Below are 13605 nucleotides of genomic sequence, written 5' to 3'. Positions count from 1 at the left end.
CAAACGACATCAATCTTAATAACTACTATTAATCTTGTATTTAAACACTTATAATCTATATATTATGGTTCATGAAGGCTGGAAGTTAAAAATTTCTTATATTTAGGTGTGCATAATTATTAAGCAGATTTTCTTTTACATATAAAATGAGCCAAAAAAAGAGATTTAGCTCAGACTGAAAGTCAAAAATTATTAAATGCAGATGAGAAATATTCATAACTAATACAATACTAGAAATTGCAACGTTAATGCATAACCATTGGACTGCAAAATGCTCAGTGGGTCAGCAGAGTCAGTCAAAAATATGTAGAGAAGAAAAGATGCATGTTAAGTGCAAAAGAATTAGGAATTAAGGCGAAGAATTCGGTGTGAAATCACGAGGAACCATTTATTCTCCAGCGCCACCATTTTCCAGAACTGTGACACTAAAGAAGTAATGATGCTAAAACTTCAGCTTTGCATCACAGGAATAAATTACATTTTAAAATAGAAAACAGTTATTTTTAAACGAATCATTTTTCACAATATTACTGCTTTGCTATATTTCTGATCAATTAAATGCAGCCTTGGTGAGCATAGCTTTACTTCAAAAACATTGCAACTTTATTAAAACGATATTGTTTATATGTTAATGTGTCTTATAGATTCTACTAGAAGCTTTGTGCTAGTGGTGTGCATTGTGGCCATGCTGCTGATTATTTTTTCAACTGGGATTTTTTTGCCTTTTGGTTGTTTTTACCACATGAGGCTTCAAATCAAGAATCTCCGCATTCCAAAACCTTTGGTATGTTCTTCAATACTTGCTGAAGTTCATAAAGCTTTGTGTATGTCCTAATTTGACTTTAGAATTTAAGTTGCATTTATCAGTTGTTATATTGAAATAATTTTGTGAACATTATTTTTTTTTTTTTTTACATGACCCTTCCAAGGTGTTTCATATTTTTATATACAATATACATTTATTATGCGTATATAGGCCCCAAGTCAAACTTTAAAAAATCAGAATTTCAAAGACACAAAATATCCAGCTATGTGGCATCTGCAAACAAATGATGCTAGAGCTTTTCTAGGAAATAACTTTGTTTTCTGAGCCACTTTTTCTATTATTTTAAGTGGTATAAAAATAATACTGTTCATTATTAATGTTAATGCTTTAACTAAAGTTAACTAATGGAAGCTTGTAAAATTATGCCAAATAAATAAATGCAATGCATGGTAGAGGTTTACTATCCTTTACAATAATAATACAGTGTTTGTATGTCCTTTACAGATTGTTATTCCAGGATATAAAAGGGTCCTAAAACCAACCCCTGAGGAATCCCAGCCAATTACAGTGACCCCGCCAAAAAAAGAAATGAACGCAGAGAGACGTTTTTCTTCATCGGAGGAAGACTCCAAGGATGGCTCTATGTTCTATCAACCGAGAGAAAACCTTACATCATCCATCGTCAGTGTCAACCCACCAGAGCAAGATGAGGAGGCTGAGGCATCAAATCAGTGTGATGAGTACACACTAGCTAATGATATAGAAGATAGTGAAGAAAATGAAATATCTGAAATGGATGATGACAGTATGCATCCAGGTAGTGAATCTGAATCTGGATCTTTCTGTGCTAATACTTTAAACAATCCAAGATCATCCAAAATACTACAAACGGTTACTGTGAACACGTTTGTAAACTCAGAGATGGATAGCAATTATGCAGAAGAAACTCTTTCCTGTTCTTCTGGCAGTGGCTGTGAAAGAGAAGTGCCTACTGAAGAGGAGGAGGATAGCTTATTCTTGCCTGATTCTAACTCAGAGAGTGGCTATGAACCAAGACATGACAAAGTATTATGAACTTCCAAATCTGTACTATCTAAACTATGAAGGCCCTTAAAGAGGATATACATATCCTGAACCTACATCCAAAGGTGGAGTCTGCAACCAAATTCAAGCAAAAAAGTATCCACCTTTCACCTGAGCCATGCAGGTAGACATGCAAAACTGAAAATTTAGTGATGCAGAAGATCAGAATATCCATGAGGGAATAACACTTGGTATAGAAGCAAAATCTGGGGGTTGTTATACCTGGAGAGAACTATCCGTTAATATTCCTGCATCAGGAACTCTTGGATCCTACAGATATTATGATCCGTTTAAACTCTCAAGCTGAATTCTGTATGGTCAAATAGAAGGAACTTCGGACCTAAACATTGCTGGAGAATGGCCATCTTGTTGCTGATTGCCCAGTTGAGGTAATATTAGTGGGTCATGTTGAACACAGTTTGAACTATGGAAGTGTGCCTACTTCAGGAATAAGTTGGAGCTACACATTCTGCAGCGTGTCACTGTGATGCAACTCGTCACATGACAAGCCATCTAGTCAATAAATGGCCATTCAGACACTTTGATAATGGACTCCAGGTGCTACATGAAGCAATTTAAGATGCAGTGCAATACCTGACTGACCAGAAATATTGAACAATTGAAAGTGTATTCTTGTGTGTTGTATGTCATGCAAAATACATACCATAATTATAATACCATAATTTACACTAATTGGGATCTAAGACCACTGTACTGAAGATCTCTGTATATAAAATCTGATTAAAGATGAAAATTACTTTGAAACAACTGCAAAATGGTAAATGGTGGTCACTCCAAAAATTTAATTTATGTAATAGAAGTTAACGGTTAAATAAAAATAAAAAAAATCTACCATTGGCATTATTTTTGAAAACATACTCTCTGTACAGCATCCTTTCACAAGTGCTTAAAAAGTATATTTTGCAGTTCCCACAATTATTTTAATGGAATTCTCTCTCGCTCTTTTTTTCACACTTTTTATTTATTACAGTATTTGTAAAAATAATGTTTGGAAATAGAATGTTTGGCACACTAACACAAAATATATAAAAAATCTTCATGTATCTTCCATGACAACAGTTTTACTGCGCTGGTTTTATTTTCATGTCGTATCCTACCATATGTATGTCAGTGTGTTATGTACAAACACTTGTTTTCTGTAAAGCACTTTCTAAACATTTTCTATTATAAAATGGTGCTACAATATATAATCAAAGATTTTGTTATCATCATGGGTCATTATGAATATTGGGGAACTGTCTTGTGTTTGAAAAATTTGACAGCCTGAGAGTGCGAAAGTTTTACATGTTTACACGAAATGTTACTGACTGTAATGCTGCATAATGCCTTACTGAACGATGCCTTTAATGGTGCTAAAGAGACCATTTCTTTTATGGTTTAAGAATGATTAACCCCTCCTATAAAAGAGACGAGAACAAGTAAATGCTATACATTTATTTTTATGTATGATTTTGAAGTTGCAAATAAATATTGAAAAACATATGTATGTAATAGTTCCACTATGGAGTACATATAATTTCTTTCTACTGTCTTTATATTTACACATTTGGGTGATTTTAATGATGACTTTACATTTGTAGAAAAAAAGTGAGAAATCTCTCATTACTGTATTCCCTTCTCTTCTTGTCCCTTCTTATTTGTCCTCCAGTCAGTCTCCCCCAAACAGAGAAGAAAAAAATCCTTTCCTTCCATCTTCCCCACGTACACGCAGTGATTTGGTGGTGCGAGTGCCTCTTTGAAGGCCTGTCCGTTCTTTGACGTTTTCCTTTTCTTTTTGTTGGAGTTGAACCTGATGACATATCAGTAGACGCATGTCCTCCTGGAACAGAAATTTGTTGGTCAAAAGGAAAGCAAAATTAGATTTTCACATTTTCTATATATAATCAATACTTATTAATAAATACATGCAATGCATAGTGGAGGTTAACCATAATTTACAATAATACAGTGTATGTTCTATACAGTGTGTAAGTGCAGGAACTAAAAGGGTCCTAAGACTAACCTCTGAGGAACACCAAACAACTGCACTGGCCTGGCTAAAAAACATTAATGAGGACAGTGTTTCTGTGAACTGTGTTTCTGAATTCGAGAAGGATGTCAAATATGGCTCTCTGTGCAATGCATAGTAGATATACATTTTATGGAAAAAAATGTGAATAGTGCTTCCTGTAGTAGTACTTCGATTAGAAATAAATTTCAAGTTACCAACCTGCCAAGACTCAACTTCTTGAGATAGTGCCACCTTGTGTCTGATAGTGTTCAGAAGCTGCTGGTTGAGTGCATCACGTTCTTGTCGGGCCAAAATGATCTCCTCTTCCAAGGCACTATGGGTAATAAGGAAAAAAAGATAGGGTTGGATAAAACAATAGACAATAAATAGTTTCAATCTATCCTCAGACTATTATGCAAAATATCCCCCATTCATCACATATCGTTAGCTTATCACTTTATCTCTGACATTAAATATGACACACAGAGAACAAGAAGATAGAGGTTGTAAAGCCTTTTGATCCAGTTCTCACCTGTAAGTAGGTTTGCCAGGACTGTTATGAAATGGCTTCACCTCCTCCCTCAGCCCTTCTAATTCAGTTTCTCTAGACTGTAGCTGATGAAAGAAAAAAAAAACATTGATTGCATATCACCTTAGATGAAGATACTCCGTCTATATGCATGCTATTGTGATGTCATTGTATCATGTAACTAACCTCTTTCTGTAACCTCTGAATTTCTTCTTCTTTTTCTTGCAAAATGGCTGAATGGGCCAAAATGGTTTCTTTGGCCTGTTTGAGATCAAAATGAAAACAACCAGTCAGCAGAAATAGAAAGTGTGGTGAGAAAAAAAAGCTGCGTGAGGAGAAAAGCATGCACTTACATACTTAAAACATAAAGACGTTTGATAGTCAATTTACATCACTTGCAGTGTAGTAATTATTTGCTACAAGCTAAGTTGAAGCATGCCCATTGCACACCTATCTTTTCACTAAGCAGGGGTTGAGTGCTACCTGAGACTGTTGGATCTCACTCTGAAGTGACATAGGGAAGCAGGTAGCCTCCCCCAGACTGGCCTCTTCTCCCAGGGCTTGAACCCTTTGCTGTAGGGTTCGGTTGACCGTGCGCAGCTGAAACACTGTGCTGTGCTCCTGTTCCAGCTGTGAAAGAGCCAGAGACAGCTAGACTGAAACTCTCTAGGGATGGATGGACTCTGACCAGCGAAACCTGAACCTGAAACCTAGGCTGCCCAATTCCCAATTCTCGTACTATTTAGGACCAACAGTATAGTGCAAGATTAGATTTAGTTGGCCTCAAATCATAGTACTTTGAAAATAGTACGACACGGTGGCCATATGGTACAAAAATAAAATAATTATATATATATATATATATATATATATATATAAACAACAAAGGAAGAAGTTGCTAGAAGCTACAGATCTATTAATTGTTATGGTCAAAGGCTCAAGGTTTAGCAGGTTAGCAAAGTCCAGTTGCCGCTGCTGATCATAACTACAGCATCTCTTTCCACTGACAGCCATTTAAAAATATCCATATATTCTGACTAAATAAAATATTTTACAAGCAACATACAGTATGGTTTTCATTTTCCAATTTTTTTATGTTCTGAAAGGTGTCTTATGCAAGGCGGCAGTTAATTGATCAAAAATAGACTGATTTGGTGCTAAAGAAACATTTCTTATCATTGTTGAAAAAAGTTATGCTGCTCAATACTTTTACCAGTCATACATTTCTTCAGGATTTTTTTGGTGAATAAAAAGTACAAAGCATTTATCCGAAATTGATTTTTTTTGGTAACAAATGTCTTTACTGACTCTTTTGATCAATTTCGATGCATTTTATTGGGTTATATAGGTGATTATTTTATTAACAGTTATGCTGCTTAATATTTTTGTGGAACACTGATGCATTTTTTCAGGGTATTAATAGCTGATATTTCATAATATGAATTAGACATGTTACTAGTGCTTCATTCTTTGTAGTGGACTCTTAAAAGTGTGAAATGGACTTCCCAACAGTGCTGTAGTGTTTGAGTTTGTAGATTAGGATGAGCCCTGGTGCAGCTTCACATCACTAAATGCTACAAATCAATTATTATGTTGAATGTTGGGTGTAAATTCTAACTGTATACAGTATTTATATTTGATATCTATCCTACATAGAGATTTGCTCCCCATCTGCTATATACTTTCCTACCCAAATTCTATCATCTGGCACATCTTCCTCACCTCCGTTTCTTTATCTTTCAGACTGGTCTGTAGCTCAGTCACCCTCTCTCTCAATCCATCCCTCTCAGATCTCAGCCGGTGGTTGTCTTCTTGAGTTGACTTCAATCTTTCATCCATATGAGTACAGCGCTCTTTCATAACCCTGTTCTATGATACAGGATCAGTAGTGAAAAATAACAGACAAAAACAGTGAATCAACATACTGTACTTTCTTTGATTATTCTGCTATAAATCAAAGTGGATAATGTCAAAATATCAGAAGATTAATTGGCCTGGCCGATTTATAGGTCTAATTCTACTTTGGATTACTAATTTTGTGTATACCTCTGCTTGCAGACTGTCCAGTCTAGCAGAGCTTATGGTTTTGCTAAAACTTGTATCCTCCATTTCTTCCCTCAAAGAACGAAGCTCAGTACGCAAAGTATGCTCTAAGGCCACTGCCTGGAAGAAAAAAAAGGAGAGAGAAAGGTTTAGATGTAGTCAAACATTATTTCAAGGACTGCTTCTGACATAAGACAGATACTTAAACCTGCTGATCTTCTTTCCAGCCCTGTATACAACTGTATCAGTGTTACTACGTCACTCACTAGACATGTTTACCCACATGCATCTGGATGCCTCTGAAAAGATTTGCAAGAAGCTGTTAAAAACAGGAAGCTGGGGACTTAAAGCTTCTGATTGGTCACCTCTGCCAGCTGTTCCACAAGTTTTTGGTTGTGGTTGGACAGCTGAGTCAGTTGCTCACTCTCCTCACGACGCCGGTCACGACTCTGAACGTGTTTTTGTTCCAACTGCGCACGCAATGCTGTGATGTCAGCCTGCAGTTCTGCTTCCTGCTGACCTGCCTCGAGGTCCCGCACCTCCAGACGTCGCTGCAGCATGTGTTTCTCCTGCTGCATAGCCTGTTGTACAGAGACAAACAAACTTTGTCTGTAATTCACACACTTTAAAAGAGTTATTTGATGATGTTAATAGGTTTGATTTAAAACTATATCCACCTAAATGGGCCTTTTATGGTGAAATGTTTATTTTGAGCTTCTAGAAGGTGTTTTTGAAGGTGGTGTAATGGGTATAAAGTAACCTTTATAACAGGTTCTCTATCATTCAGGTTTTTGGCACTATTTGAGACCATTGATAGAAACTCTCTCTAAATGAAGAGCCACCATCAACTATTACTGTTGCTGCATCATATGCAACATAATGTCACTATGCAGGAGATATAAACACTCAAAATCAATAATGTTTGCGCGTTTGCCTCTTTATCTTTATTTCTTGTACTTTCTTGTCAAGCCCTCTAGTAGATGTTTACCACTGTGCAGTTTTCAGCATCTTAAGAAATTGTTTTACACTACCATTCAAATTTGTTTCTCTTATTGCTCACCAAGGCTGAATTCATTTAATCTAAATACAATAAAAAACAGCAATATTCTGAAATATGATTACAATTTACAATATTGTTTTTTCATTTCCAAAATATTTTAAATGTAATTTATTCCAGTGTGAGCAAAGCTGAATTTTCAGCAGTCATTATTACTCCAGACTTCAGTGTCACATGATCCTTTAGAAATTATTCTAATATGCTGATTTGCTACTTACTTATTATCAATGTTGAATACATTGCACTGCTGATCAGTGCTGCCTAATATTTTTGTGCAAGTCATGATATATTTTTTCAGGATTATTTGATGTATAGGAAGTTCAAAAGAATAGCATTTCTTTGAAATAAAATCTTTACTGTAATTTTCGATAATGTGTCCTCCTTACTGAATAAAAGTATTCATTTTAAATATTTAGAAAATGAATGGTGGTGTAAATCTAATCTATTAAAACCTTTTAAATGTTCCTTCCATTACAATATTAAATAAGGTGTTAAAGTAAAATTGGTACATACAGCCATTTGCTACATGGTTTCAATTGTAGACATTTGATGGGTTATAATGTTTTAAAAGGTTTTTTTGTAATGTTTTGTGATGTTTTGCCATGCATTCTATTGGGCATTTTATTTTTTATTGCGATAGATGTTTTACATGCAGTTATTATTTATAGAAGATATTAACAGATTTAAAGAAGTAACAATGTATTATTTGTGTGTACAGCACCATAGAGACAAATTTCTCTGCTGGACAGTAAAGAATATTTTAATTAAATTCTAAAAAGTTAGCAAAACAAAAGAGTTTAGACTGTTAACCAAAGAAGAAATCAGACTAGTGAATCAAAATGGTGTAAACAACTGCTAAGGTATAATGTATAAACATAAACATGTTACTTTACAGAGTTAAGGCCCGTTCACACCAAGAACAATCAAGATAACTAGGCTATATTAGCGTACACACCAGCAGACAATAATGTTCTGTTTATTATAAGCATGCACTGCAGTTGCTGTACGTTGTTTGCGGTTTTAAATGCTTGAGCTTGTTAAAGTCGGGTGGATTCCGATTGACTGTTAATGTTTTTATTTTATCAGCTGAAAAAATTGTTCTGAATGTAATTCTAACAATATCATTCCTCTGTGTTGTTATAGTTGGGGTGTGGACTATCGCTATTCTCATAGAACTGGAATGATTAGTAAAACTTTATAGTTAATGTTTGTGGTGTTAACAGGCCTTTATAGAGACGCCATCAGTTCTGAGCACTCATTTTCATTCATACCTCCATCTCCCTTTCCATCTGCTCTATCTGAGCAGCCAGCTCCTCGTTTTTCTCCAGCAAAGCTTGGCCCACCTCAGCAGCCAAGATCAGGTCCTTTTCCAGCAGCGTAGGACTGCTGTCATCCTGAGGTGAGGCGAGAAGATCATCTGCTCCCATTGTAGGAGCCATGATCCGGTGACCGGAGGAAGAGTGTGACGAAGAGAAGGGGAAGAAAGAATCCTCCAGGATGGGAGAGGGTAAGTTCTCCTTCTTGGATGAAAACATTGGTCCGTCCCTCAAGTTCACAGCTAAGCAGGACTCCAAGTAACCGTCCTGATAATCAAAAGTTGTTAATCTGCATCCTTCCAATTCTAAATGTCCAAGGCTGTAGTCTAGACTGGATTTTCAAGAAAACACAGAACCTGACACCTCTTGGTTTTGTATATTCTTCAAAAGATGATCAACCCTTGTGTGTGTGTCACATGTAGGGTGTACTGAGGCTGACGCTTCCTCCAAGGGTGGAATCATCAGTTGATTTATTGTTTGCTTTATCTTGAGTCTTCCTTAAAAATCTCCCTATGGAAAGAATCGTGTTGAAACAGGTGAATTGTGTTGGAACTCACCCTGAAAATTATGACACAAAGCTGGCAGGTGTTTTCATTTATAATATCTAATCCTCCTGGACTGTAAAGAGCTTGGATTTCGTCCCTATACAGTACGTGTATCCAAACACCACATTATCCATTTCTACCTTTGGGCATTTCTATTGTTGTCTAGGAGCTTCTTTTGTGGACATGACCAACATAACAAAGTTTCAGTGTTTCTCTCACATTCCAGTAGTCATTCAAGACTCCTCAGTGGCCCAGTGACTACACCCCTTACAATTGGCTAAACAGGTTTTAAAGAGCACAAGACATAGGTGACCTCCTTGATGCTGATATTTCACCACTATTTTATTTAGCATAGCTGTAAAGTGTTTTCTTGGAATAAAACAGGAACTACTTTCCTGTATGTGGATCATAATGGAGGAAACCCAGGCACAGGATGATATAAATTATAAAAGTGTTTATTATTAACATGATGTGGTATTTTAATGGCATTGAAACTGTTGAATCAACTACATTAGTCTAATGTAGTGTAAATAAAACAGCCCAGACTATTCGTATCAACTTCACAGCAAATAAAGGCTTATTAAAAGACTTAAGAACTTAAATGAATGTTTTATATTCAACACAAATTTCTTGTAAAGTCGGTAAGAAAGCGTCTCTCAGTAGTATTAACGTTCCTATTGACTATTTAGAACAAGTAATGCTTTATTTTTCCTACCTGGGAAGTTCCTGCTCCAAACTTAGCATGAAAGGTGACAGTGACAGGGAGGTACTACTGGTCGCCTTGGAAGCGCTGCTGTAAAGCTAATTAAGCCACACCTTCTCGTGGCGTCATCAGTTTAGTGGGAGGAGCCCAAACACACAAAAAGGGTAGGTGACGCTGACGTCGGGCGTTCAGGTGAGATACAGTCACTGATATAGTATGAAACTTCGATTTATATAAAAAAAAAACCCGGAAAAATACCACTACGATTTATTCATTAATGTAAACAAGGGGGAATTAAACCATTGTTTTGAATTTTGAAGTCAGAAGTTCAACAAACCAAAAAAACAATATGAAGTTCCAAAAATAGGAAAGCTGTCAAATTAATTTTTGTAAACATTTAATTGTTTTATATAACTTAACCGTCATTATGTTTATTTGTTTGTTCTAATGTATCCTCTGGCTGTAATTGTAAATATTTAATAGGCTATTTATTAAAAAAAAACTATGGTTAATTTATTTGTTCATTTATTGTTTGTATGCCTTTGTATGCATTTGGTTCACTTTTCATATTTTATAAGTTTTACTTCTGTCTTTTAGTCTTCCCCATTTACTTTTTATCCTTTTTTTTCTGAAATCAGTAAGTTGTTTTCATACTTAGACTTGTCATTGAATAATATCTGTTCAAGTTCTGTAAACAGAAAGATAATGCATTTCTTTCTGCTGATTTGTACTTTTTTATATAAAATGAAGAAATAAACAAATTTGCCTACCTTGCCAACTTTGGAATATAAATGATCATATTCTTTTATAATTACTTTCAATAGAAAAGTTGTCACAAATTATTATTTTTACAGTTATTTTTGATTAATATTAATTGACATTATTGTAGATGTCGAAAAAGCACAATCAAAATGTATGTAGTTCAAATCTGAATTTGATCAATTTCCTGACATAATTAATTAAGCTACACTAAAGTATAAGGAATGCTAAAAAAAAAATCTATATTCAGTTTCATAAGAAACTTTCCAGTGAACTTTACTGTCTTATTTTTGTTTTTTATCTTAATAAATAAAAAATCATTTTTTTTTTTATATTTTAACATTTTGCCTCTCTCTATTTTCTTTTGTGCCATCATAATTCTTTACATAAAGCATTGAAAATATGATTCATTAATTCTTCTACATGTTAAAGAAATTACATACCAAAGGATTGTGCTTATGTATTAAAACTTTCATAAAACTTTCAATTAATCTCAATGTTTTTATAACTACAACATGCTTCAGAGTGTTCAAAGATCATTTTATAATTCTCTGAAATGCTGTGTAGGTAAGTGAAGTATTCGTAATTTCCACAGTGTCAGATGTTATGCAGACTGCCAAAACATTTCTCACCAGGCATAAAAGAACCCATTCAGAGGCTGTTAGGTAACCTGCTCATTGCTGCCACTTTGTGGGTAAAGTAACCCACCCTAGGCCACTGTGGAGGGAGCAGCTTCTATTCGCAGACAACCAGCTTCTTCCTGATAGATAACTGGAGATCACGATTTCACTTAGTAAGGTATTGGATTTGCAATGTACAATTAGTTTTGTTGGACTGTTTGTGATATTTCAAGGTGATCCAAATATGGAAGTGGCTCAGAGAGACCATAAGGAATCCTCTGAAACAAAGTGAGTGTTGATTTTTTTCTGCTGTGAAAGGACGGGTTGTTCAACCCCTGGCAAAGGCCTCAGCCTCTGTAACTAGTTGCTATGGGACCCGTGGCCTGGCTATGTCCCTTACCGTGGTAATAATGAACTGTTTGTGGATTCAGATAGGATTAGCAATATCTACACAAGTGAGAGTCTGTGCAACTTGCAGCAATACTTCCTGTTTTCTTGACTTCATATTTTTCTCTTACAGACCCTGAATGAAGCTAGTTACAACTATGGGCTCTGCTCTGAATCTTGGCTTACAGCTGTAACACAAGAAAAACCTACAAAAATAAAAAGGAATTTTGAATAACATACAAAAAAGACAGTCAGTGAATCATATACTGAATAATTATGTTTGCAATAGTAGTCGGATTTTGTCCTTAAATGGTAAAGAGAAAAAAAAATTACTTAGTAATTAGAATTACTTGTGTTCTATATAAGTAAACACACTTAATTTGAGTGGAGTGTTACTGCAATTTTTCCTGTTATTATGTGGATTAGCAATATGCAGGGTCCGGACTGGCCATCTGGAGAAGTCTGGTTCATCATCAAAGAAAAAGTGTCAGTTGTGACAGTAAGGGACGATGACGGCCGACAAAAGGGGTCGCTAATGCAATCTATTTTTGCTTATAAGAAACCAAAACTGACGCGTAGGAGAGTGGGCTAGTGATGGCAAGCAAAAGACATGAAGATAAATGCGCTTGGGAGAAGCTAAAAGGAAAAAAGCGAAGATACGTCAGGTTACCTTTGCCCGCCTCTCTCACTATACACAGCATGTAGCCTATAGCACTATAGTAAAATCCCAGGTCCGAGCGTCCACTGCTATTTATCACTCCGCAATGTCCAGCATGAATATTTCATTCATTCATTAAAAGACAGCAGCGATTCTACAACGGGTTACATTTGAGAGCTATTGAGTTAGAAAACCGAGTAAATGAAGTAGCCTATAAGGTGATTAGTCTGATTAACATGACACACACTGAGAGAGAGAGCGAGAGAGAGACATATAAATACTCAAATTTAAGAATTCTGTTGTTTCAGGTTTCTAGATTCTAGGTTTATGTTTATCATTGTCATATACATTTTGCATTCAGCTCTATGTAGATTTCAAGTATTTTAGTTCATACAATACATTTATTTCAATCCTCTGTTGAAAAAAAAAATAGAAACCATCACATAATTTGTAATGGTTTTACTGGTTATAATGAAAATTGTATTGGTTTTAATGGAAACTGTAATGGCACCTGTTGGGCTCTAATTGGTCACCTTCTATTCATGGCTTTTGTTAAAGCCACTAAATCCTAATGTAATATGTCCCAAAACACACTACAGGAAAGCATTATTTAATGGTTTTAATGGTTAAAAGTTGATGGTTTGTAATGTTTGTAATGGTATTTGTAGTGGAAATCATTTGAATTTCTGTGATGGTCTCTATTGTTTTTGTCAACAGGGTCACCATGGTTTTTGTGATGTTATTTGCCATAAATGCGATAGGATTGCTTTAATATTGTGAGATAGTAGTGACTGTTTGTAGTTGTGGTGGGCCTATTTGGGAGAAAATCCATGCAGGGCCGTTTTTTACTCCCAGTCAGTCCCTGATTATATGTCTACTTTCTGAAAATGGGTGGGGCTTGGCCTCAACTGGCCCCTCCCACTTGAGCTTTAGTCCTGTTCAAACAAACTATGAATCAGACACACAGAGATGGAGAGACACGGTGCTAACTGGACCCTTCTCCTGGTGCTGTGTGGCCTCCTGCCACTGAACACTCAGGCTGGCAGGCAGATGCCAAAACTCTCGGACAACAAGCTATGCGCCGATTCAGAGTGTAGCCGTGAGTAATGCAAACCAGCTGATTTAACT

At 35.7% G+C, this 13605-nt stretch overlaps 3 protein-coding genes across 5 annotated transcripts in view; 2 read left to right on the top strand and 1 right to left on the bottom strand.

The window, feature by feature from the left end:
* The first annotated feature begins 631 nt into the window (after nt 1-631).
* LOC107691780 (uncharacterized) lies at nt 632-2686 on the top strand. The gene is made up of 2 exons (XM_016490593.1): nt 632-784; nt 1271-2686. The coding sequence occupies exons 1-2, from the start codon at nt 632-634 to the stop codon at nt 1838-1840; spliced, it is 723 nt and encodes a 240-aa protein (XP_016346079.1). The 3' UTR covers nt 1841-2686.
* A 114-nt stretch (nt 2687-2800) lies between these two features.
* Nucleotides 2801-10144, bottom strand: LOC107691738 (bicaudal D-related protein 2). 3 transcript variants are annotated; one of them, XM_016490535.1, is made up of 11 exons: nt 10066-10144; nt 8761-9315; nt 6798-7013; nt 6436-6552; nt 6112-6258; nt 4873-5019; nt 4576-4650; nt 4393-4475; nt 4080-4194; nt 3873-3906; nt 2801-3689 (listed from the first exon to the last, which is right to left on the bottom strand). In XM_016490535.1, the coding sequence occupies exons 2-11, from the start codon at nt 9022-9024 to the stop codon at nt 3439-3441; spliced, it is 1449 nt and encodes a 482-aa protein (XP_016346021.1). In that variant the 5' UTR covers nt 9025-9315; nt 10066-10144; the 3' UTR covers nt 2801-3438. The 3 variants fall into 3 exon arrangements, with proteins under 3 accessions (XP_016346021.1, XP_016346023.1, XP_016346022.1); XM_016490537.1 differs by lacking the exon at nt 4873-5019; XM_016490536.1 differs by lacking the exon at nt 3873-3906 and having other exon boundaries at nt 3435-3689; nt 10066-10143.
* A 3176-nt stretch (nt 10145-13320) lies between these two features.
* Nucleotides 13321-13605, top strand: part of mia (MIA SH3 domain containing) — a 1560-nt gene continuing 1275 nt past the window's right edge. The window contains exon 1 of the mRNA XM_016490542.1: nt 13321-13576. Within this exon, the coding sequence (XP_016346028.1) occupies nt 13447-13576 (130 nt within the window). The 5' untranslated portion in view covers nt 13321-13446. The remainder of the gene's footprint in view (nt 13577-13605) is intronic.

Source organism: Sinocyclocheilus anshuiensis, unplaced genomic scaffold (assembly GCF_001515605.1).
Source record: "Sinocyclocheilus anshuiensis isolate Anshui unplaced genomic scaffold, SAMN03320099.WGS_v1.1 scaffold246, whole genome shotgun sequence".
NCBI classification, from domain to species: Eukaryota; Metazoa; Chordata; class Actinopteri; order Cypriniformes; family Cyprinidae; genus Sinocyclocheilus; species Sinocyclocheilus anshuiensis.
Note: the sequence above shows the minus strand (reverse complement) of the source record. Positions and strands in the feature narration are given on the sequence as shown.

What these genes read in the sequence shown, in the direction of transcription:
- LOC107691780 (XM_016490593.1), top strand. Translation starts at nt 632, where the DNA reads ATGTGTCTTATAGATTCTACTAGAAGCTTTGTGCTAGTGGTGTGCATT. An exon ending in TCCGCATTCCAAAACCTTTG is followed by an intron (nt 785 to 1,270) that starts GTATGTTCTTCA and finishes TGTCCTTTACAG; the next exon opens with ATTGTTATTCCAGGATATAA.
- LOC107691738 (XM_016490535.1), bottom strand. Translation starts at nt 9,024, where the DNA reads ATGTTTTCATCCAAGAAGGAGAACTTACCCTCTCCCATCCTGGAGGAT. An exon ending in TTGTGGAACAGCTGGCAGAG is followed by an intron (nt 6,553 to 6,797) that starts GTGACCAATCAG and finishes TTTTTCTTCCAG; the next exon opens with GCAGTGGCCTTAGAGCATAC. An exon ending in AAGAAGTTGAGTCTTGGCAG is followed by an intron (nt 3,907 to 4,079) that starts GTTGGTAACTTG and finishes AATGTTTTTTAG; the next exon opens with CCAGGCCAGTGCAGTTGTTT.